At 44.7% G+C, this 25,153-nt stretch overlaps 1 protein-coding gene across 6 annotated transcripts in view; it reads left to right on the forward strand.

Moving 5' to 3' along the window:
• The window catches only part of SETD5 (SET domain containing 5), a 148,096-nt gene that overhangs the window by 118,719 nt on the left and 4,224 nt on the right, over positions 1-25,153 (forward strand). For 5 of the 6 annotated variants that reach the window (XM_054033504.1, XM_054033498.1, XM_054033499.1 and 2 more), the window contains 2 exons: positions 4,035-4,321; positions 9,145-9,278. In XM_054033504.1, the coding sequence (XP_053889479.1) occupies positions 4,035-4,321; positions 9,145-9,278 (421 nt within the window). Of the gene's footprint in view, positions 1-4,034; positions 4,322-7,720; positions 7,817-9,144; positions 9,279-25,153 lie in introns of those variants that run through there. The other variant, XM_054033500.1, reaches the window with a different exon arrangement.

The following is a 25,153-nucleotide window of genomic DNA, read 5'->3' on the forward strand; positions in this document are numbered from 1 at the left end:
TCCTGTACCCAAACCTGGAGGCATTGCACTTGACAGTGTGGCTGCTGCATGGCTGAATGTGGAAGAACAGGAGTGCTCGGCCCACGTGCAAAAGGTCTTGCTGGGTAGTAGAAAGCACTTCATCGGAGCGACTTACCTGGCCAAGTGGAAAAGATTCACGTGCTGGGCTTCAGAATGTCACGTCCGAGAGCAGGCCTCGTTGCAGCTGATCCTGGACTATCTTCTGCACCTCAAACTTCAGGGCTTGTCTCTGTCATCAATCAGGTCCATCTGGCTGCTATTTCGGCTTTCCACCCTCCAGTCCAAGGCAGGTCAATCTTTGCTCATGACATGGCGGCCCGGTCTGGAAAGGTCTGGAGTGTCTTACGTCTTGGATCCGGTCCCTCCCTGGGATTTGAATCTCATGCTATCGAGGCTGATGAGGCCTCCCTTCAAACCTCTGGCTTCCTGCTGTCTTCTCCTTCTCTCCTGGAAGGTTGCGTTCCTGGTGGCGGTTGCATCCACCCACAGTGTGTCTGAGATCAGAATGCTTACGTCAGAACCACCCTATACAATGTTATACAAAGATAAGGTCCAGCTGCGGCCACACTCAGCGTTCCTGCCCAAAGTAGTTGCCCAGTTTCATACCAGCCAGGACATTTTCTTACTGGTCTTCTTTCCGAAGCCCCATAAATCCAAAGAGGAGTACAGGTTATACACCTGGATGTCTGGAGGGCGCTGGCTTTCTATATCAATAGGATACGGTTGTTCCGTAAATCAGTGCAGCTGTTCGTTGCAGTGGCAGACAGGACAAAAGGTCACCCTGTGTCTGCTCAAAGGATTTCGTCCTGGATCACAGCCTGCATCCGATGCTGCTATGAGCTGGTGTAGTCCACCAGCCATAGTCAAAGCACAGTCGACTAGAGCACAAGTGTTATCTGCGGCCTTCTTAGCCCAGATGCCAATCCAGGAGATCTGTAAAGCTGCTCCCTGGTCATCTGTTCACACGTTTATGTCCCATTATGTGCTGGCCCAGCAGGCCCGGGACGATGCTGGCTTCAGCAGGGCAGTGCTGCAAACTGCAAGATGGTGAACTCCGAGCCCACTTCCATTGACACAAGTAAGCACTCGAAGAAGGAAAACGGTTATCTACCTTTCACAACTGTTGTTCTTTGAGATGTGTTGCTCATGTCCATTCCATGACCCTGCTTCCCGCCCCTCTGTCGGAGTTGTCAGCAAGAAGGAACTGAAATGGCGTAGGGTTGGTGACGCCTGATATACTGGCGCATGAGTGCAGCACTCAAGGGGACGCCACTGCTGACCCTACGAATACCGCTAAGGTAAAAATCTCCAACGACTACGCACGTGGGCACGTGCACACCTAGAATGGAATGGATCGTGAGCAACACATCTTGAAGAACAGTTATAAAAAGTAGGTAACCATTTTTTCCCCATGTAGAGCTGTATAGACTAATCAAGATGCCCCCTAACCTCTTTGTTAAGCTAAGTAGATGGAGCTCCTTGAGTCTATCACTATAAGGCATGTTTTCTAATCCTTTAATCATTCTCGTGGCTCTTCTTTGAACCCTCTCCAATTTATCGACATCTGTCTTGAATTGTGGGCACCAGAACTGGACACAGTATTCCAGCAGCAGTCACACCAGTGCCAAATAACTGAGGTAAAATAACCTCTCTACTCCTTCTCAAAATTCCCCTGTTTATGCATCCCAAGATCACGTTAGCTCTTTTGGCTACTGTGTTATACTGGAATTTCATGTTTGGCTGATTATCCACCACAATCCCCAAATCTTTTCAGAATCACTGCTTCCCTGAATAGATCGTCTCCCCCCCACCCCCCATCCTGTAAGTATAGCCTACTTTCTTTATTCCTGGATGTATGAATTTACATTTAGACGTATTAAAACACACCCAGTGCCCAGTTTACTAAGTGATCCAGATCACCCTAAGTCAGTGATCTGTGCTTTTCATTATTTACCACTCCCCCATTTTTTGTATTATCTGTCATCAGTGATTTTATGTTTTCTTCCAGGTCATTGATAGAAACATAAAATAGCATAGGGCCAAGAACCAAACCCTGCAGGACCCCACTGGAAACACACCCACTCCATGATGATTCCCTGTATACTGTTAGCCAGTCTTTAATTCATTTAGTGTTGCCATGTTAATTTTATGTCGTAGTTTTTTCATCAAAAGACCATGTGGTACCAAGTCTACGTATATTTTGTCAACAGTACTATATCAACCAATTTGTAAACCCATCAAAAAAAGACATCAAGTTTGACAGAATTTATTTTCCCAAAACCCATGTTGATTTATATTAATTACATTACCCTTTTTTAGTTTATTATTGATCAGCTGCGCTGTTATCTTGCCCAGGATCAATGTCAGGCTTACAGGTCTATAATTATCCATTTGCCCTTTTTAAAAATTGGGACGTTAGCTTTCTTCCAGTCTTCTGAACCTGCCCCATTGCTCCGAGACTTAGGGGGAGGGATAGCTCAGTGGTTTGAGCAGTGGCCTGTTAAACCCAGGGTTGTGAGTTCAATCCTTGAGGGGGCCATTTAGGGATATGAGGCAAAAATCTGTTGGATGATTTAGTTGGGGATTGGTCCTGCTTTGAGCAGGGGGTTGGACTAGATGATCTCCTGAGGTCTCTTCCAACCCTGATATTCTATGAAAATAAACCTTAACGGTCCAGTGAGCTCCTCAGTCAGCTCTTTTAAAATCCTTGGATGCAAGTTATCTGGATCTGCTAATTTTTAAAATGTCTAACTTTAATAGCTTCTGTTTAACATCCTCCAGATATTCTAAAGGAATGGAAAGAGCGTTATCATCATATGAGACTATGTAATGTGTTTTTCCCCCCAAATACAGTTGACTTATAGAATCCTTTGCTTTTTGCCTTTGACCAAAAACCAGGAGTGTGGCAATTTTGCAAAAGTTTCCCACTTTTTGTTCTTCTGGTGTAGCAGGATTGGAAGCCTAATTGGCCATGACAGATGTTAGTCACATTGTTTAATGCAGCGCTGGAAGGTGCTCAGAGCCTGTGGTGATGAGCATGGTGTAGGCACCTATAGAGAATAGAAGTAGAGAACACTTTTGTTTTCAGCTTTCAGAGTGCTGCAGATTTTTATACTGTGTGGACCTGTATTGCACAAGTTGTCAGGAGGATGCTGGAGGTTTGGCAACTGGACAGAAGCCATTGAGGCTTTTGACAATTGGGGAGATACAGGAGGAAGTTTGGGATTGTGGGATAAGCACACTACTAACAGCATATTTCTTCTGAAATGATCATCCATTAAATAGTTAATTGTGGAAAAATACGACAGTCACCCCTCTGAGCTGTTGTTTCAGCCTGTCTGCAAATTCAAGAAGACGTGACTCCAATATAAAAGGATGCAAACTTTGTTTTCTTTGTACATTGTTCTAAATGAACATTGAAAACCACTCTGAAACCATTTCAATTCTGCAGCCCAATTCTGAGGCCGGGGTGGATTCTATGGTAAATTTGCAGTCACTTCATGGGGTTCTGATTATAGGCTTAAAATTAATGACTATATTTTTCATAATTCCATATTTGTCAGTAATATCTTGCTAACTATGATTTCTTGATGGTATCTAATCTGTCATGTGGGGTTTTTCCCTGTTTTGAAACTGACTTGGTGTATGATTCTTATAGACAAGTCATTTAATCTCTGCCTCTGTCCCACTGTAAAATTCCTACCTACTTCCCAGGGGAGGCTTCATTCATGTTTGTAACATGCTTTGAGATCCTCGCATGAAAGGGACTATAGAGATGCAAATCATCTCTTCTTTTTCATAAACAACTTGTTTTTCTAGTCCTGATTATAGCTCAGGGATGCCCTATCCTGCGGTTTTATGCATGTTAAAATGTTTACTTGTATATGTAGTCAGTGCTTCTAGGGCAACATATGAAGGGATAGCATCCTTCCCCCTGGACCTGCCAACTTAGTGATTTGTCTGTTCAACTAACAGCCTCAGTGCCCAGGCTCATGGCTATGTTTCTCTTGCAGGTCTCTCTGCTGGAGTACCGCAAGCGAAAACAGGAAGCCAAGGAGGGAAGTGATTCACTGCGATGCACAGTGACGCCGACCCGACAAGGCAGCAACAGCTCTGTGACTGACACAGAGGCCAGCAGTGTGCAGGGCTCAGTAGTCCGAGCCCCATCCTCCCCACAAAGTGGCTGTTCTCCCTCACATCCCCCCCTGCCTCACATAGAGGAGATCAGCCCACCAGACCTGAGGGTGGCTAGTTCCTCGACCTCACACTGCAAATCCCAGGAGAACATCAGCAGTAGGTGGTGAGTGTTCGCTCTCCTGACAAGGTTGTTGTTGCTTCACAGGAAGTCGGTCAGACTCTCTGCTTGGGGCTTTCTCAAGAAGATTTGTGTAAAGGCCTACAGATAGAATCCATCAGAAAGTCAGACCGCATTGGCAAGTATCTGCACACCCGGGATGGATCCTGGGTTAGCTTCATACGGAATGGCTCTAGATATATCACCTGGCTTTAGAACGGGGCCACAGCACTCATTCTGGTTGGCTATATAAGTTGAATTCTACAGTATAAACACAAGTGATCCCAGCAGCCTCTTGAGCCAGCCCGTTTGTAGATTAGATGCCAAATATCCGTGGTGGAAATTAAAAAACAATGAGAAGTTTCTTTTCTCCACCAATTTTTCTTTTTTGGGGCATATTTTCCAGACTCTAGACCATGTGCTTGCCTTGGGATTTGCACCTTAGCCTTCTGCTGCCAGACCTTGACTCTGAGTGTGGGCTGCTGTGACACCTTGATGCTAGCTTTTATTGAAAAAGATGCTAAATAATACACCTCCCCATGACCTCCAAACAGAGACTTATACCTTTGGCACGATGGCACATGCGGGAGATGAGGGGCACATCTGTAGTCTACGTTATGTGCAAATACCCTAGAGCATAGGTTCACAAACTGTGCTCCAGGAACCTATTGTGGTCCACATGGTGCTTGCCAGGGTTCTGAAGAAAGCTAGTGTCACATGGTGTTGGCCTCACCTTATTTCCATCTGCTAAATTGTATTAAAAGTAGGGCTGTCAATCAATTAAAAAAATTAATCGCGATTAATCGCACTGTTAAACAATAATAGAATACCATTTATTTAAATATTTTTGGGTGTTTTCTAAATTTTTAAATATATTGATTTCAATTACAACACAATACAAAGTGTACAGTAGCTCACTTTATATTTATTTTTGATTACAAGTATTTGCACTGTAAAAAAACAAAAGAAATAGTATTTTTCAGTTCACCTCATACAAGTACTGAAGTGCAATTTCTTTATCATGAAAGTTGAACTTACAAATGTAGAATTATGTACAAAAAAATCTGCATTCAAAAATAAAACAATGTAAAACTTTAGAGCCTACAAGTCCACTCAGTCCTATTTCTTGTTCAGCCAATTACTCGGAGAAACAAGTTTGTTTACATTTGCAGGAGATAATGCTGCACGCTTCTTGTTTACATTGTCACCTGAAAGTGAGAACAGGCATTTGCCTGGCACTGTTGTAGCTGGCATCGCAAGATATTTACGTGCCAGATGCACTAAAGATTCATATGTCCCTTCATGCATCAGCCACCATTCCGGAGGACATGCGTCTGTACTGATGACAGGCTCTGCTTGATAACGATCCAAAGCAGTGTGGACCGACCCATGTTCATTTTCATCATCTGAGTCAGATGCCACCAGCAGAAGGCTGATTTTCTTTTTAGGTGGTTCAGATTCTGTAGTTTCTGCATGGGAGTGTTGCTCTTTTAAGACTTCTGAAAGCATGCTCCACACCTCGTCCCTCTCAGATTTTGGAAGGCACTTCAGATTCTTAAACCTTGGGTTGAGTGCTGTAGCTATCTTTAGAAATCTCACATTGGTACCTTCTTTGCTTTTTGTCAAATCAGTAGTGAAAGCATTCTTAAAATGACAAAATGTGCTGTGTCATCATCCGAGACTACTATAACATGAACTATATGGCAGAATGTGGGTAAAACAGAACAGGAGACATACAGTTCTCCCCCAAGGAGTTCAGTCACAAATTTAATGAACGCATTTTTTTTTAACGAGCGTCATCAGCATGGAAGCATGTCCTCTGGAATGGTGGCCAACGTATGGGGGGCATACGAATGTTTAGCATATCTGGCATGTAAATACCTTGCAATGCTGTCTACAAAAGTCCCATGTGAACTGCTGTTCTCACTTTCTAGTGACATTGTAAATGAGAAGTGGGCAACATTATTTCCTATAAATGTAAAGAAACTTGTTTGTCTTAGTGATTGACTGAACAAGGAGGAGGACTGAGTAGACTTGTATACTCTAAAGTTTTGCATTGTTTGTTTTATTTTTGAGTGTAGTTCTGTAACAAAAAAATCTACATTTGTAAGTTGCACTTTCACGATAGAGATTGCACTACAGTACTTGTATGAGGTGAATTGAAAAATATTATCATTTTTACAGTGCAAATATTTGTAATAAAAATAATATAAAGTGAGCAGTGTACAATTTGATTCTGTGTTGTAATTGAAATAAATATATTTTAAAACATCCAAAAATATTTCATAAATTTCAATTGGTATTCTATTGTTTAACAGTGTGATTAAAACTGCGATTAGTCGTGATTAATTAATTTTTTTTAATCGTGATTAATTATTTTGAGTTAATCGCATGAGTTAACTGCGATTAATCAGCAGCCCTAGTTAAAAGGCAAAAAGACATTATTTTCCCGATACTAATTCTGTGTGTAGGCAATTGCTGTAGTTGACATAGGAGGGGAGGGAGGTGGGTCTGGGTAATGCGGTGTAGGAAGTGGGGTCCACAAGAGTTTCTATTAAGATTTAATCACAATGGAAATGCATGAGAAGCCATATGCTGAAGTGAGTTTACTGCAATGACAACCCCACAGAAAGGCATGAAAGAAAAGAGATTGTTCTTTCAAAAAACAGCACGCCTTGCCCTTCTGTCTCAGTGCTCCACACACAATGGAGATGCTGGGAGAAGCTGGGACTGGCTGAGCTGGGGACCTGCACGGAAATGATTGCTCACTTTACAGCCTGTTTTGTAAAGGTTTAAAAGCAACCCCACACACACATCTGTGCCATCCCTTGCTGTCTGGGAGAGGGGCATGGCTGAATGCAATAGCTACGCATAGGGATGTGGGACCACCTCTCCACATGGCAGCCAAGCTCCAGTGTCCACCTTTACATTACCTGCTTAATTCAGCTGCTCTGGGTTTGGTTTCCACTGTGGCCTCATGATCCAGTATCACTGCCTAACGCTGGGGGCCACAGTGCCATGTGGTTATCAAGTGTGAAGTGTTATCACTATCTGTTTAAAATGGGATTAACCAGTTTTGCTGCCTTTCTTATCCTATTTCTGTCTTCCCTGGTTCTAATGGGTGTGGCTTGAGAGTGAACAGTCCCATTTCACTTTTAAATGATGTTACAGAAGGCTCACGCTAGAGTAAAGGTTATAAAACAGTTTCATTCCAAGTCCCCTGTTGACACCTGTGCACAGCTCCCTTGTACATTTCCAGATAACTTGCTGGCATAACAGGGACAGGAGGAAGTGGGAGCTAAAATTACTTGCTGTGATTTTTAGAGATCTCCATAGTTTTGCTGCATTCTACAATATCTGCAAATAGCTTTCATTTAAAAAAAAATAAGTTTCTATCTCTTTCAGTTGCCAAGATACAGCCATCACAATGTAAACAGATGTGCTGCTGCCCTGTTAACCCAGCCTTGCAGAAAACTGTCTCCAGCCAAACAATAGCAGCAAAGAAGGTGTGAATTCACCCCCCTCACCCCATTCACCTCAGTGAGGAGTGAACTCTGCCCCTACCCCATTCACCTCACTGAGGTGTGAATTTCAGTGTCCATTTTGGGCCCTTAAAATGCTAATGTTGAGCACAAATTATATTTTCCTTTATATAAAAAAAAAAGAGAGAGAGAAAATAAATGCAAAAACCACTTAATACAACGTTGAGGTTGCACAGTTTAATTTTTATATTTCCTGTCTAATCTCCTGCACAATGTTAATCCAGCTAGTCTGCACATCTGTGTTTTTATGCTACATATTTACTGTAGAAAAACCATGGGCTTTCTGTTATCTATGTACAGTGCCTAGAATAATGTGGCACCACACCAATCCCTGATTGGGGCACCCAGGCACTGCTGTATTACATATTAAATAACAAGCATACACATTTAGAAACTGCATGATCCACTGGACAGACTGTTACCCAGGAGACCTTGGTTCTGTTCCTGGCTCTGCCATTGTCCTGCAGTGTGACTTGAGGCAAGTCACTTCATCTCTTGTTGTCCTCTTTGGGGCTGAGACTTTCACTGTGTGTTTGGACTGTGAGTAACACTAGTTGTACCAATTTTGTGTGGGGCCTCTAAGTGCTACCGTGTTAAAAATAAAAAACAAATTGGACAAGGAAAACAGGAATGGAAAGTAGCATTTATAGGTAAAATGGCTAAGTTAACACTGCTCCAGGAACCTTGTTTTGCTGATTATATTTTAACAAAGCTACCTTAATGTTGTATTATTATAGAGTGTTACAATAAACTGCTTTTTCAGTGCAAAAAAAGTCATTTCCATATGGTGACTATATCTAGACTTGTGTATCCTAGGATTTCCAAAATGCTGTTAAATCTTGATACCCTTTTCTGAGAGAGGAGGACCCAAACTAACTTAGACCACAATGAAACATCAAATATCTCGCAATCATTTGACAACAAAGAGAAGAGATCTCATTGCCCCAGTGCAGTGCTTTAGAAAACACTTCACAGTAGTCATATTTGGTAGCCAGCAACTGTTAGAGTAAAATCCACCAGGATTTGTTGACATCACAAAAGCAGTGCAGAACCTTAATTCTCATAATTGTTTGGTGAACCCATTCTTCTACCACCCCTGCACCTCTGTATGGCAGGGACTTGCACTCCAGCACTGACTTCATGCTAATCGTTATAAGCAGAATATTTTAAGAGCTTAAAAACAGCCCTCTTGTAAGTGTATTAAGGGGCCCACAACCCCCACGCCTTGGTCATTGTGCTTAAAGATGAGTAGTAACAGCCCTCAACTCTTATTACTTCCTCTTTCAGGATGGTCCCCACATCTGTGGAGCGGCTTCGAGAGGGCCGTGGTATTCTCGAGAAGGTTCTGCGCAGTGGTGCAAAGATATCCCAGAGAGGAGAGCCCTCACCCACAAGTGACAGTGCTGCTGAGAGAGATCCAGGTAAATAGATGAGCCTTTTGAAGGAGAGCTGCATTTCATACTTAGACAGGTGGAACTGACTCTGTTCAGAATAGATTTAGCTGCGGGCTTGGCTCTCAGGTAAGTGGCACCTCCATGTTTGACATCACCAGTATCCTATGGGAGCTTTTCCCTGAGCACATTTCCTCGTGCGTCAAACAAGACCCTAAAGTCTACTTCCCTAACCCTTCAGGCCTAGAAAGCCTTGGAGTTGACTACAGCATTTGATCCCACAACTAGATCACAGATTTGCTCTTTGACCTTGGACAAACCACCTTAAGCCTCAGTTTTCCTGTTCCTCTACAATGGGGATAGTACTGGCATCAGGAGGCTGGTGGAGTTAATTAGCTGTACAGTTCTCTGAAGATACCAAGCACCAAATTTCCTCACAGAAAGTAAGCTGAGAATTATAGACACTTTAAACTCAGGAAACAGTTAAGGTTCCAATCATAGTCTTAATTCTGCCCCTTTATTCCCTGCCGCCTACCAAGTGAATATCCTGGTCAGTTGTGAAATTCGCCTGACCTCTTGCTTATATAATTTTCAAGAGTTTGACCTTCAGTTACATGTAGCCATCCTTCCCATCTCTGGGTGAAGGGGAGCCCTCACTGTGTGTCAGGGTTCTGGGGTTTGAGGGAATGCAGGAAAGGGGTCCCTGAATGCTCTCACCCTCTGCTTACTAAGACACTGGGTGGATCTACAAATATAACAAATGACCCTGAGGTGTCAGGATCAACTGAACTGAATTGAGCTCCTTCAACACCACCTTAGTGGTATACCTACCGTCACCAAGCAAAGGCCTGAGATCAACAAACTCAGGCTATATCAGAGCAGCGGGGAAATAAAATACCAGGAGCACTGTGATGTTATGGTTGAAATCCTGGCCCAATGGAAGTAAAGGGAGTTTTATCATTGACTGACTTCAAAGGAGCTGGGATTTTACCACAAAAGAGACGATGGTCTTGTGGTTAAGGAACTGGACTTGGACTTGAAAGGTCTGGATTTAATTCCTGGTTCTTGGAACTGGCTCCCAGTGTGACCATGGACAAGTCACTTAATCTCTGTGTCTCAGTTCTCCATCTGTAAAATGGAACCTTTACCATTTCTATTTAGATTTTAGACTTTTTGGGGCAGAGATTCTCTTACAATGCCCAGCACAATAGGTTTCTGATCTCACTTGAGACCTAGAATAAATCATTGTGGACATTATTAAGCAACTTAGAAATACTGGAGAGAGAGCAAGCTTTGCCCCCCGTTGTTTATATCTAGAAGTTCATAGGAGAGGCACCCCAACGGATCTCTCTGTCCATTTGGTAGCTTGTGGGAGGGGCTGTGTGTCTCCGATAGCCAGGACCCAAGTCATGTGGGGTTTTATAGATCAAATCAACACCTAGAGGTAAGCTGGGAATCAGTGCAGATTCTAGAGAACAAGCATTGTTCCCTCCAGCTAATGCTAGTTAGCAGGCTTCTGCATTCTGCACTAGCTGAAATTTCTAAGTGGTTGTCTTCTGCTCCCACACAGCTGGAAGTGTTTCCACTTCCCCTTACTGAAGAGACATGTTCAGTCAGCATCATTGTTCTAGTTCTTGTTTTAAAGCAAGTGTTTTGAGTTACAAATGGACAAGGGTTTTCAAACAGCTAAATACTCATTATATGAGAAGTGTCCCTAGGGGAGCTCAACTTCAGTATGTGTGCGTGCCTGGGCATTCTTGATCAGAAACTTTCATCAGGACTGTCCTTGGGTCCACAGCTGCGCCCTACACGCCCTCATGCTCTGGTGTGCGGGTACGAGGGGGTTGGGCTCACTGCCACTCCAGGTCCTTCTCAGCTGCCTGTAGCTTGAGAGGGAGTGTTGCAGCATCCACTATAGAGAACCATGTGGTTTTCTGCTTTATTCTTATTTATTCTTATGCTTCTTTCGTAGTAATTTTTTAATATTTAATTTTTCTGTTTAACACAGTTTTGTGGTTTGGGGGGTTTACTCCCTCTTCCCTTTGTTTGCCCAATCTGGGCTTCTGGATTTGGCCTTAATCCACTACTTCAACTAATGGGTTATGCCCAAAATTCCTGTCGGACCTGCCCCACGTCTCTTTCCCACAATGAGAGACATTGAATCTGCCTCTGCTGATTTGAAGAGACCCACGTTCCCATGGTCTGCTCACCCATGGAAAGGAGATTTTGAAAACTTGAGGAATGGCTGAAACTGTTGATGGAGCATTCCAGGCTCTCTTTCCCCCACCCCCCCCTTGAACATCAGCTTTGGCTGTTTAAAGAGCTCCAGTGACTGTCTCTGCTGCAGTAAGCGGAAGCCCTGGGGCCCTTCAGAACCATCCAGACCTTTTAAAAAAAATTTCTCCAGAATAAGAATCTAAAAGAACCATAGAATTGTAGGACTGGAAGGGACCTTGAGAGGTCATTTACTCCAGTCCCCTGCCCTCATGGCAGGACTAAGTATTATCTAGACCATCCCTGACAGGTGTTTGTCTAACCTGCTCTTAAAAATTTCCAGTGACAGAGATTCCACAACCTCCCTGGGCAATTTTCTCCAGTGTTTAACCACATTGACAGTCAGGAAGTTTTTCCTAATGTTCAGCCTAAACTGCCCTTACTGCAATTTAAGCCCATTGCTTCTTGTCCTAGCCTCAGAGATTAAAGAGAACAGTTTTTCTCCCTCCTCCTTGTAACAACCTTTTATGTACTTGAAAACTGTTATCACCTCCCCTCACTCTTCTCTTCTCCAGACTAAACAAACCCAATTTTTTCAATCTTCCCTCATAGGTCATATTTTTGAGACTTTTAATCATTTTTGTTGCTCTTTTCTGGACTTTCTCCAATTTGTCCTTGTCTTTCCTGAAATTTGGCACCCAGAACTGGACATAATACTCCAGTTGAGGCCTAATCTTGTCTTGCTTACAGCACTCCTGCTAATACATCCCAGAATGATGTTTGCTTTTTTTTTTTTTTTTTTTTTTTTTTTTTTTTTTTTTTGCAATAGTGTTACACTGTTTACTCATATTTATCTTGTGATCCACTATGACCCCCAGAACCCTTTCCACTGTACTCCTTCCTTGAAAGTCATTTCCCATTTTGTATGTGTGCAACAAATTGTTCCTTCCTAAGTGGGAGTACTTTGCTGAATTCCATCCTATTTACTTCAGACCATTTCTCCAGTTTGTCCAGATCATTTTGAATTTTAATCCTATTCTCCAAAGCACTTGCAATCCCTCCCAGCTTGGAATCGTCCGCAAACTTTAGAAGTGTGCTTTCTATGCCATTATCTAACACATTGATGAAGATATTGAACAGAACATAGGGAAGTCAACCTCTTGGTCTATGTCTTGTGTCCCAGCACTGGTACTGCTGTGTCTTCCACCTTCTCCAATATTAAGAACCTGACACCAGTTTAAAAGGCCATGCCATGTACCAAGAAGTTATCTCCTAAACAACATAGAGTGGCATCGCTGTTAGCACCAGACTCAGTACTTTTGAAGAATAAAAACTCTTCTAAAACCAAACCAGAATCATCATTGGTACTGTCTTCTGCAACCAGTCGAGGAAAACGCCCAGATCATGCTTCTGTACTGTCTCCAATACCCCTACATATACTGACTCCTGAGGTTTCCTATCCAGAGTCCCTCGTACTGTCCAGGTGCCTTTCGCAGAAGGACCGTCAGATTCTGAGTCTCCATTGCTGAGAGGTACTGAGACACATTCTCCACTGGTACCGACTTATCTCCCAGAGTCAACTTACCCTCTGGTCGTACCATCTACAATGCTGACTTATCCTCTGGTACCGATGCAGTCACCAGCCCCATACAGGCATTTTGAGGTTACTAAGAGGCATTTTCAGCCAGTACCAACATATCCTGTTGTGGAACTATCTTACCAGCCAGCGAAGTCTCAGCTTCCATACCAATGTGGTTACCAGGCCCTCTCCAGCCCCCGGTACCAGCATAGTCACTGATACCAGCACCATTTGTCCCTCAAGTGGACACAGGAGATGACACTGCATCTGATTCCGAGAGTTCATACAGGGCTCCTCCAACTTCCCATTCCAGCTTCCTTCCTTTGAGGTGCACCCCCAGGAAGAAATTCCCAGCAAGAGATACACCCAGCAATCTTGGGGTCATGCCCTTTCTCTTATGCCCCACCACAATGGGCTAATTAGAACCCATGGGCCTGTTATGGCAAGCAGTTTTTCAGGGTTCCATCTCATAAGAGGGCATGTCAAGAGCAGCAATCACCGACCCTGGTTCCTGCTCGACAGAAGGACTTATAGAGGAGCAAGAGCCAGGTGGGGAAGAAGGAAAAAAAATCTTCCCATAAATCCTCCTTGCCATACAAGGTTGTTATGCTTCTTCCACTAATGATGTCAAGGCCTTTGAAACTGATCGCAGAGGCCTAGCAAATCCCATTGGAAGAGATACAGGAACCCAACATTCCCTGTTGGACATTCTCCATATGCCTCCTCAGGGCAAAATCGCCTTGCCCACCAATGATGCTCTGCTGTCTCCAGCCCTGAAGGTCTGAGGTAAACTCCAGCTACTCTACCACCTACTTGTAAATGTGCTGATTAAAAAATGCAGTATTCCACCCAAAGGCTCAGGGTATTTTTTTCTCCCACCCTATACCTAACTCCCTGGTTGTCAAGGCCTCTGATGAATGAAACTAACCACATTGGTCCTGCTCTGCGCCATCCGAGAGGGAGTTAAAATGGCTAGATCTTGGCCACAAAAGCTGCTCCTCAGCCTCTTTGCAGTGCAAAGTAGCCATTTACCAGGCCCCGATGGCAAAACGTGATTTTACAAATTGAGTTTTTGTCTTTTGAGAACCTGCCGCAGGACCACAGGGAACAATTTCACCCACTGATAATGGAACCCCAGACAATCTCCAAAGCTTCTCTCCTGGTCTTACTCAATGCTGCTAATACAGTTGCATGTTCTGTATCTATGGCAGTGGTCACGCATCAAATGTCTTAGTTCCAGTTTTCCCCAGGAGGTACAAAACACTGCTGAAGACCTTACCTTCAAAGGACCCAAGCTATTCAGTGAGGCCACAGACAGGTCCCTTCATTCACTAAAAGACTCCTCGGTGACACTGTGATCTCTGGGCATCTATATGACTGTGACAAAGAAAATATAAGATCACAGGCGGCTCAACAATCTTGCCCAGTCCACTATCAACCCATGAAACCAGCTGAACCCCCATCTCCTACCAGGAAGAAGCCTAGATTCACCAAGAAGAGGCCATCCTTCATAGTCAATGACGTGCTAGAAGCAACCACTTTGACCTGTTGGGTGAAGGTCATGCACTATTTCCTATTCCGGATCCTACAATGCATCTTTCTCCCATCCACCCTTATGGCGATTCTCTCCACCACTTTCTGTCCTTCTGGGAGCTCATCACCTCAGACAGATGGATCCTGGAGGTGAGTTCTACAGGCTATTCCATCCAGTTCAGCTCATTTTGTGTGCCCTCCCTCCCTGTCCATCTTCAGGGACCCTTCATATGAGTCTCTTGAGGCAGGAGGTACAGTTCTACCTAGTCAAACCTGTTCCACTGGCCTTCATCAGGAAATGATCCTATTCCCAGTATTTCCTTGTCCCCAAGGAAAATGGGGGGGGGGTTGAGACCAGTTCTGGATCTCAGGACTTTAAACGTCTTTATCTGCTCTCAACAGTTCAGAATGGTAACTCTAGCAACACTACTTCCCTCCATGGATCCAGAAGATTGGTTGGTTTGTCTCCCTTGACTTTAGGATGCTTATTTTCATATAGCAGGCCACTCCTTGTACAAACATTTCCTACATTTTGTGGTTGGCACGGACCACTACCAATATCATGTCCTGCCCGTCAGCCTCTCCACTGCCCCAAGATCTTTATCAAAGTCCTCTTGGCCATCGCAGCCTACCTCTGCCAGATCTTTGCTTTCCTGGATGATTGGCTCTTGAAGGGTCACTCATTTCCTGAAGTACAAACAGCAACCAACAGGGCCCTATTTCTGTTCCATTTCCTGGACCTCTGCCTCGGCGTGGAAAAGTCTACACTCACGCACAAAAAACATAGACTTTGTTGGGGCCATGCCAGATTTCTCTACCACCACCAGAGTATACTTGCTAATGGACAGGTTCTCCACAATGTCCAGCCCCATTTCAACAGTACAGCAGAGCCTGCAAACCACAGAAATGGCTTGCCTGCAACTCCTGGGTTGTATGGAGGCCCGTATGTTTGTGACACTCTTAGCAAGGCTACGCTTTGTGTCCTCAAGCCTGGCTGAGAACCATCTACATTTCCAACAACACAGTCTGTCCAAGTGAGTGTCAATACATCAGAGCGTTCTTGGTGGAAAGTCCCCAAATGGTATGGGTGGGAGTTCCATTTTAGCAGCCCCTTCCCACGAGGATCATCTCTACAGATGCCTCCCTGCTAGGCCGGGGTGTGCACTGCCAAGGCTTCCCAGCGTAGGTCAGAGTGGCGACACAGGAGGCAATCCTCCATATCAGCATACTGGAACTCAGGATAGTGTTACGCTTGCCAGCAGTTCAGGGACCACCCAACCTGAATAATGATGGACAACAGAACAACAATATATTATCTCAGTTGACAAGGAGTAGCAAGATCCCAGTCGTTATGCACCGAATCCATAAGACTATGGAACTGGTGCATATCACATCACATACAGATCTCAGTGGTTTACCTACCAGCACTGCAGAATACAGTGGCAGACTCCTTCTGCCTCAACACAAATGGGAGGTGAAGGATATGGTATGCCGAAGGACACATCTTACCTGGGGCCATCTGGAGATAGGTCTCTCCATGACACCATCCAATGCAAAGTGCAGATGATTCTGTTCAGGAGGCGAGGGGGCACAGTGGCCACTTGACGGGAGGTGCCCTAGTCATCTTTTGACCCCGTGTAGCTCTGCATGATCATCTCCCAACACCATCACTACTCAAGGTCCTGATCAAATGGAAACAGGAGAAATTAGTAGCCCTCCACATTGCAGCATCATGACCAAGGCAGGTATGGTTTCCAAAGCTTGTTTGCATGTCTCAGCAACTGCCTCCACCTTCCCCTGACAGCAGAGTTCTTCACCAAGGAGATGGGATTGTTCCCTCCCTCCCTCCCCCAACCTTCCCCTCAAGGCCTGACTAGATGGCTCTCTGGTATAGAACAAGACTGCTCTCCAGAGGGACAAACTGTGCTGCTCCATAGTGGAGAACCTACCTTTAGCAGTGGAAACATTTTCATGTTTGATGCAGCCACCAATCTATACTTCCTGTTGAGTCTTGTCTGACATACATTCTTGATTATCTGCTAAAAATTTTAAAAACAGGATTATAGCTGAGCTCCGTTATAGTTAGTTTGGCAGCTGTCACAACTTTTCACCCCCTAGTGAGGGATTTTCAGTCTTCACTCATCCAGTGACTGGCATTTATTAAAGGCCTGTTCAACCATCTTCCTCCTCTCAAAGAACCTGCTCCACAGTCGGACCTCATCTTAGTCCCTAATGCGCTGTGGAAACCTCCATTAGAGCCTATGGGGAGCTGTCCCCCTCCAAGGGTGATTGCTCATTCCACCAGGGCCTCATCTACCTTGTAGCCCTACTAAAAACATATGCATCTCAGACACCTTCAAGGCAGTCACTTGGTCTTCAGCATGCCCTTTCCAGCGCTATACTCTCATACCTGCTTTCAGAGCCAACACTGCCTTGGTGATTCTGTTCTATACTCTCTACTCAATCAGCCTCCTTAGCATCCTTCTCCATAATTGAGGTACTGCTCAGGAATCACCACCTCATGTGGAACACTTTTATAGGGACTCTACTTGAAGAAGGAGAGGTTACTTACCTTCTAAAGTAACTGGAGTTCTTCGAGATGTGGGTTTTCCACTGCCCACCCTCCGTTCCCTCTGCCTTGGAGTTTTCTCAGTGTTCTTTTCCAGTTAAGAAAGAACTAGAGTGGCAGCAGGTCCATGCCCTCACCCCGGAGCAATACAGTGTGTTGGTCACAGGCTCTGACCTGCAGATGCTGCTGCTGAAAATCTCTCGTCAGGAGTGCATGGGCATGTGCATGTTCTGGTGTGGAGCACCCATAGGGACGTACTTCTCAAAGAACTCCAGTTACTGTACAAGGAAAGTAACCTCTCCTTTTTTTCGGCTTTCATAGCTCAGAAAAAATCTCCTCTGATTAGTTTTAAATTTGCAAAGAAATTCTCCTCTGGCTGGAGTTTTATTAATTCATGCAGCACTCTCAGCCTGCGTGGCACTTTACAGACATAAAGCAACAGCTCCTAGCGCTGAGGGCCTTGCATCTAAATTTGACATGTCAGAGCAGAGGATGATTATAAATGGCGAGAGCATTAGAACACGGGTTTTAGCTCTTGGTCTTATACACGCTTTTTAAAAAGTTTGGTCTTTAATATTAAAATTAGGAACAATCTCTGGCATGACTGTTGGGTGGAGGTTAACAATGGAAGGGTTTGGAAGGAAGTGATGCATGCGATATTGCCACACAGAAGAGTGGAGGGAAGGAGGTCAGATTAAGACTTAGAATGGAAACCTGTTATCCTTACTGCTGATCTGCAGTGTCTTCATGTATGGCAGTGTGGAGCCCACTGTAGCTGCATGTGCGCCTCATGCACGTGACAGCTGATTTTTGTCAAAAACAGTGTCCTTTGGGGCCATGTTTGCTGCCTATGCCACCTCCTGCCTCTTTACAGGGGCATAAAGGCCAGGGCAGCCATGACGCCCTGTTCTCTCTTACACAGCACTGAGACAGAACCTAGCAAGTGTCCAACCTGCTAGTTCTTAGCTTTTGCTAAATTTCTTCAAACTCTTCCCAAAAAAACCTTCATAACGCTTCTGATTCTCTGATGTACAACCTCCTTGAATTAAATCGACCCACCTGTACTGAATATTTTACAGTCAGCATCTCTGTACAGGGATTCTCAACATGATGGGCTCAAACCTTCAGGCTTCAAGCTGCGCCCAGCCTGCAATGGACTAATTCCTCAGAACTATGGATACAGCAGGTGTCTCGTCTGCTTAGGAGAGTCCCAGAAAACAAGCAGCTGCTCAGTATGCCATTCTTTCTCTGTAAGACCACACAAGCTTAAGGAAGCATGGTTGAAGCTTTGTTTCTTGGAACAGTCTATGAAGATCTCTTCAGATCCTGAGAAGATGAGATTCAGGGTCCAAGTAGCGGACAAGGCAGCTTCACCAGCATCCAGTCTAGCAAAGCAGCAACTCCGAAGACCAGCATGGAGAAGAGACCACTGAGGAAAGATCCGGCACTAAAGCAGGACCACACGAGGGCAGCAGGTGCTATCAGCACCAAAGCAGATGACGACAATCTCAGGATCAGTCTGGCACTGAGCAGGGCTGCTTCGAACACAGAGGCAGAGCTCAGTATTCTTCCATGAGGACAGACCACCTGATGCTTCAGAAGATAAAGCCACTAAACCCCACACAGCATTTAGGACTAATACCCTGCAGCACAAAATAAGCCTTCTCTAACACTGATCCCAGCTCCAGCACCTCACCCCGAGCATCAACACCGCAGCTGAAGATGAGCTACTAGGAAAGCCAGGGCCATCAGTACTGAGGCATATACCGGTACCAGTGCAAAGCCTTGAGTCCATTGTATACCTTGGCACCAGGGCAGAGCAACAGCAGCATCCTGTTTCATTCCCAAAGGTCCTGTTGTCTTCATCACCCAACAAGGCAGTGATCTCAGCATGAGACGACTTCATAGATTCCAAGGCCAGACAAGCCCATTGTGATAATCTAGTTTGACTTCCAGTAGAACACAGGCTGGAGAACTTCGCCAATGTATTTCCTAGAGCTCCTTATAAGAGTTGCTGAGACTCTGGAGAGAGAGAGAGACTTCAGTCACATCAGAAAAATCTCATGAGTTGTTTGTTCTGACAGCTCCCAGTCCACCCAGAACCATCCTCTACATAAATGAAGAGTTGCTTGACCTGGCGAAGACCTTGTAATGGTCTTAGTAACAATGACTGCAAAACGGCTGGAGAAACAGTGCCAGGTCCCTCAGCCTGGGTTTGAGTACTTGTGTGCCTATCCCAGTCCAGGCTCCTTAGTCATTACAATGCTCCAGGAAAAATCTAAATCAAACAAGAGAACCCCTAAGGACAAAGACCCAAAACAGCTTAACCTGCTTGGGAGAAAATCTTACTCCTCTGGCTGTTTATAACTTCAAGTGGCAAACTGCCCAGCATTCCTGGCCAAAAATGACTTTTTGAGCTGGGGTAGCGTTGACATCTTCTCTCTCAAAATAAGGGCAATAATCAAGAAAGGCCAGTTGGTGGCAGACAACTTTACAGGCAGGAATGGACTTCTCCGATGCTGCAGCCAGATCTATGGACATGGCGGTGACTGTGCACAGAGCATTCTGACTCCAAGCATCAGGCATCGCTAGGGAGGTACGGGCCATGATTGAGGATGCCCTTTGAGGGCACAGACTCAAAGCCCACCTGGGGATTTACACACCAGCCCCATATCACAAGTCTTACCGTCCTTAACCCAATAGGCACCATCCTGTCACTCCGAGCAACCCAAGTACCGTTCCATGAAGAAGCCAAGATACAGTAGAAGTTGTCAGCCTTCTGCCTCAGTGACATGCCCTGACCCTACAGCACTTCAACAGATGTGACAGGACTCAGGAGCCACACTAGTTCCAGTTCAGAGAGCACCCCTTTGGAAGCTAGCTCGCCCCATGCCACTGAGCATGGCCAGCAATGACATCAGACAGATGGGTGCTAGAGATCATCTCCTCCTCCAATTGCACTGCCGAATTCAGAGGAACGGGCTTCTGCTCTGAGTATTTCCTTATACAGAAGAGGGCCTCCATCTTATCCTAGAGCAGAGGAAACTCAACTAATGCACATGCCATCTCAGGTTTAGGATGGTAATGCTCATATCCACCATTCCATCTCTCTAGGATCTAGACTAGTTCTTGGCTCTTGACTTGCAGGATGCATACATCCACATTGCCATCCACCTCGCACACAGGAAGTATCTGAGATTCATATTGGGAGGCAATCATTGCCTATGCAGGTGTCACATTCTGGGGTGCAATCCAGACCAGTGAGAAGTTGTCACTGCCTGCCCCTTAGCCCTGGGTGCCTCACAGTGCTTTGCTGTTGTGGCTTCCAACCAGGGCTACTCACAACTAACCTACCAGCATGCAGGTCACACCCTGAGTGTCTGTGTGCTAGACAGCCCTGGTTCAGCAGCTCTGACCCCAGCAGCCTGTCAACAGCCACGCTTTGGCTTCCACCAGCCTTGATAATTAACCTAGCAGGGTGACCCCAACACAGTCCCAGTCCTGAATTTTCCCAAAACCTGTGTTGTGCACTGTCCATCTCTCTCCTTAAAGTGTAAACCTCAGTTAAACTAGCAAGTTGTATATAAATCCTATTTCAACTACTCCACTGTCACATTCTGGGGTGCAATCCAGACCAGGGAGGGTTTGTCACCACCTGCCCCATAACATTGGGAGCTGGAAATGCAAAGCATTGTGAGGCACTCAAGGCTACGGACCAGGTGGTGACCCAACCTCTCCCTGGTCTAGATTGCACCCCAGAATGTGACAAGAGTACTGCCCCTTGGCCTCTCCACAGCACAGGTTGTAGTCACAAAATGCCTGGCAATGGTGGCAGCACACTTAGGGAATTGATGTATACTTGTGTATGAACTATTGGCTGATAATGGGCAAGTCCCAGCAGGAGATAGCAGCAGCCCTGGAGTAAATTCTCATGAAAGCTCCTTCACTGGAGGTTTTCAAAAGGAGGCTGGATAGCCATCTGTCTTGGATGGTTTAACACAACAAATCCTGCATCTTGGCAGGGGGTTAGACTAGATGACTCTTGCAGTCCCTGCTAACTCTGTGGTCCTATGAAATACTCTCTCTGCTCTCCTGGTGAGGACTCTTTGTGAACTACGAAGCTGGGAATGGGTGACAGGGGATGGTCACTTGATGATTACCTGTTCTGTTCATTCCCTCTGAGGCACCTGGGCATTGGCCACTCTTGGAAGACAGAATACTGGGCTAGATGGACCTTTGGCCTGACTCAGTATGGCCGTTCTTATGATAAATCATCTGTCACCATCACAGACAATAGACGAGTCTAAAAGAGGTTTTACTGCATAATGGCAATGTTTTGCCATCAATTCCAGTTGGTCATGCAGTCCATATGAAGGAAACCTATGACAACATGAAACAACTTTTGAGGTGCATAAACTATGACCAACATCAGTGGCAGCTTTGTGGCGATTTGAAGGTTGTTGCTCTCTTGCTTGGTCTGCAGACTGGATACACAAAGTACTGCTGTTTTCTCTGCGAATGGGATAGTCGTGCAAGAGATTCCCACTACATCAAGAAAGATTGGCCACTCCGACAGTCATTGGAGCCTGGGAGGAAAAGTGTTCAGCATCCACCACTTGTTGAATCAAGGAAGATTTTGTTACCACCCTTACACATCAAGCTGGGTCTGATGAAGAACTTTGTCAAGGCCATTGACAAAACACAAGCAGAATTCAAGTACCTCCGTGGAAAATTTCCAAGGTTAAGTGAAGTTAAGATAAAGGAAGGTGTCTTTGTTGGTCCTCAGATTCGTGAACTTTTTCGAGATGATGCATTTGACCATGTATTGTGTGGCAAGGAAAAGACGGCATGGAAAGCCTTCCAGTTAGTGGCAATAAATTTTCTCAGAAACAACAAGGCAGACAACTACAGGTTGTTGGTGGCAAACCTCCTCAAGGCATACAAAAGCCTTGGTTGCAACATGTCACTAAAGATACATTTTTTGCACTCTCATCTAGATTTTTTTCCATCGAACTGCGGAGCAGTGAGCAACAAGCACGGCGAGCAATTTCACCAGGACATTGCAACAATGGAGAAACGCTATCAGGGCAAATGGAGCCCATCAATGCTTGCAGACTATTGCTGGACAGTGACAAGAGATGCTCCATTTAATGAATACAAGAGACAAGCCAAGAAGCGCCAAGTAGACACTGAATAGGACTAAACTATGTACATAATAGTTTTTTGCCTTTTGTTTCATACTAAATTTTATTTATATAACCCTTTTGCTGATTTTTAAAGTGTTACATAAACAGGACAGGTGAAATATTATCATGTAAAGCAACCATAAACACATGAAAAGACCTAGGTTTACAATTTATGATTAAAACTCTACTATCTACACAATATACATAGGCATAACATGTAAAAACTTAAATATCTTAGAAACAGTAGCCAATCAGTTGTTTTAATTGTCATATTTGAATTCAGCACATCAAAATACATAATAAATAGCACATTTTATCTCTGAAGCAGACGACTTCTCAAAAATTGTAGACCAGTGTTATAAGCCCAATATTTCTTGTAATACCTTTTGTTGTCATGGAGAACCCTTGATCACTCCTCTTTATAACAGCTCTTAACATATTTGAAGACTTATCAGGTCCCTCCTCAGTCTTCTTTTCTCAAGACTAAATATGCCCAGTTTTTTAACCTTTCCTCATAGAACAGGTTTTCTAAACCTTTTATTGTTTTTGTTGCTCTCCTCTGGACTCTCGCCAATTTGTCCACATCTTTCCTAAAGTGTGGTGCCGAGTTGGGCAGAGCCCTCCAGCTGAGGCCTTGCTAGTGCTGAATAGGGCAGGAAAATTGCTTCCTGTGTTTTTTATATATATACAACACTGATCAAGTTAATGTGCTCCAGAATATTAGCCTTTTCACAATTGTAGCACATTGTTGACTCATTCAATTTGTGATCCACTATAACTCCCAGGTACTTTTCAGCTGTATTATTGCCTAGCCAGGTTGTCCTCATTTTGTAATTGTGCATGTGATTTTTTTTTCCCCCTTCCTAAGTGAAGTATAGAATCATAGAATATCAGGGTTGGAAGGGACCTCAGGAGGTCATCTAATCCAACCCCCTGCTCAAAGCAGGACCAATCCCCAACTAAATCATCCCAGCCAGGGCTTTGTCAAGCCTGACCTTAAAAACCTCTAAGGAAGGAGATTCCACCACCTCCCTAGGTAACCTATTCCAGTGCTTCACCACCTTCCTAGTGAAAAAGTTTTTCCTAATATCCAACCTAAACCTTCCCCACTGCAACTTGAGACCATTACTCCTTGTTCTGTCATCTGGTACCACTGAGAACAGTCTAGATCCATCCTCTTTGGAACCCCCTTTCAGGTAGTTGAAAGCAGCTATCAAATCCCCCGCCCCCCCATTCTTCTCTTCTGCGGACTAAACAATCCCAGTTCCCTCAGCCTCTCCTCATAACTCATGTGCTCCAGCGCCGCAATCATTTTTGTTGCGCTCTGTAGGACTCTTTCCAATTTTTCCACATCCTTCTTGTAGTGTGGGACCCAAAACTGGACACAGTACTCCAGATGAGGCCTCACTAATGTCAAATAGATGGGAATGATCACGTCCCTCGATCTGCTGGCAATGCCCCTACTTATACAGCCCAAAATGCCGTTAGCCTTCTTGGCAACAAGGGCACACTGTCGACTCATATCCAGCTTCTCGTCCACTGTAACCCTTAGGTCCTTTTCTGCAGAACTGCTACCTAGCCATTCAGTCCCTAGTCTGTAGCAGTGCATAGGATTCTTCTGTCCTAAGTGCAGGACTCTGCACTTGTCCTTGCTGAACCTCATCAGATTTCTTTTGGCCCAATCCTCTAATTTGTCTAGGTCCCTCTGTATCCTATCCCTACCCTCCAGCGTATCTACCACTCCTCCCAGTTTAGTATCATCTGCAAACTTGCTGAGGGTGCAGTCCACGTCATCCTCAAGATCATTAAAGTACTTTGCACTTGTCTTTATTGAATTTAATCTTCTCGAATTCAGACCAATTCTCTAATTCAGTGGTTCCCAAACTTGTTCCGCTGCTTGTGCAGGGAAAGCCACTGGCGGGCCGGGCCAGTTTGTGTACCTGCCGTGTCCGCAGGTTTGGCCGATCATGGCTCCCGGTGGCCACAGTTCGCTGCTCCAGGCCAATGGGAGCTGCTGGAAGCGGCGGCTCGGCTGAGCTGAGGGGCTCCGTGCCGGTGAACGCTCCAGGTAAACAAAACGACAGTGTATTAGATATTCAATTCAATGATTCCATAGAGTTTAAAATCATCAAATTTTGGTGTAGACCTGTTTATAAGCCGACCCCCGCTCTTTGATGCGTCACTTTTTTACCAAAAGTATTCGGCTTAGTACTTAAAGAATCTCTTCTCACTGCTTTTTATACTCTTGCTAGTGTAACTCATTTTGTGCCTTGGCTATTCTGATTTTGTCCCTACACACTTGTGCTTTTTCTTTTGTACTCCTCCTTAGCTAGTTGGCCATGTTTCTGCTTCTTATAGGATTCCTTTTTGATTGTCAGGTCATTAAAGACTCCTGATGGAGTCATACTGGCCTCTGAATACTCTTCCTACCCTTTCCTTCACATCGGGATAGCTTGTAATTGTGTGTTTAATATTGTCTCTTTGAGGAACTGCCAGCTCCCCTGAACTCCTTTATTCCTTTGATTTCCCCATGAGCCCTGACCTTCCAGTTCTCTGAGTTTGTTAAAGTCTGTTTTTCAAAGTCTGTTGTCCTTATTCTCCTGCTTTCACTCCTTTCTTTCCTTAAAATAACTAAACCTGTCATTTCATGATCACATTCATCCAAATTGCCTTCCACCTTCAAATTGGCAATCAACTTCTCTGTTAATCAGAATCAAGTAAAATGGCCGTCCCCTTGGTTATTTCTTCCACCTTCTGCAATGAGAGGTTGTCCCTAATACAGTCCCATAACTTACTGGAAATTTTGTGTTTTGCCATATTACTT

Source organism: Malaclemys terrapin, chromosome 7, assembly GCF_027887155.1.
Source record: "Malaclemys terrapin pileata isolate rMalTer1 chromosome 7, rMalTer1.hap1, whole genome shotgun sequence".
Taxonomy (NCBI): Eukaryota; Metazoa; Chordata; order Testudines; family Emydidae; genus Malaclemys; species Malaclemys terrapin.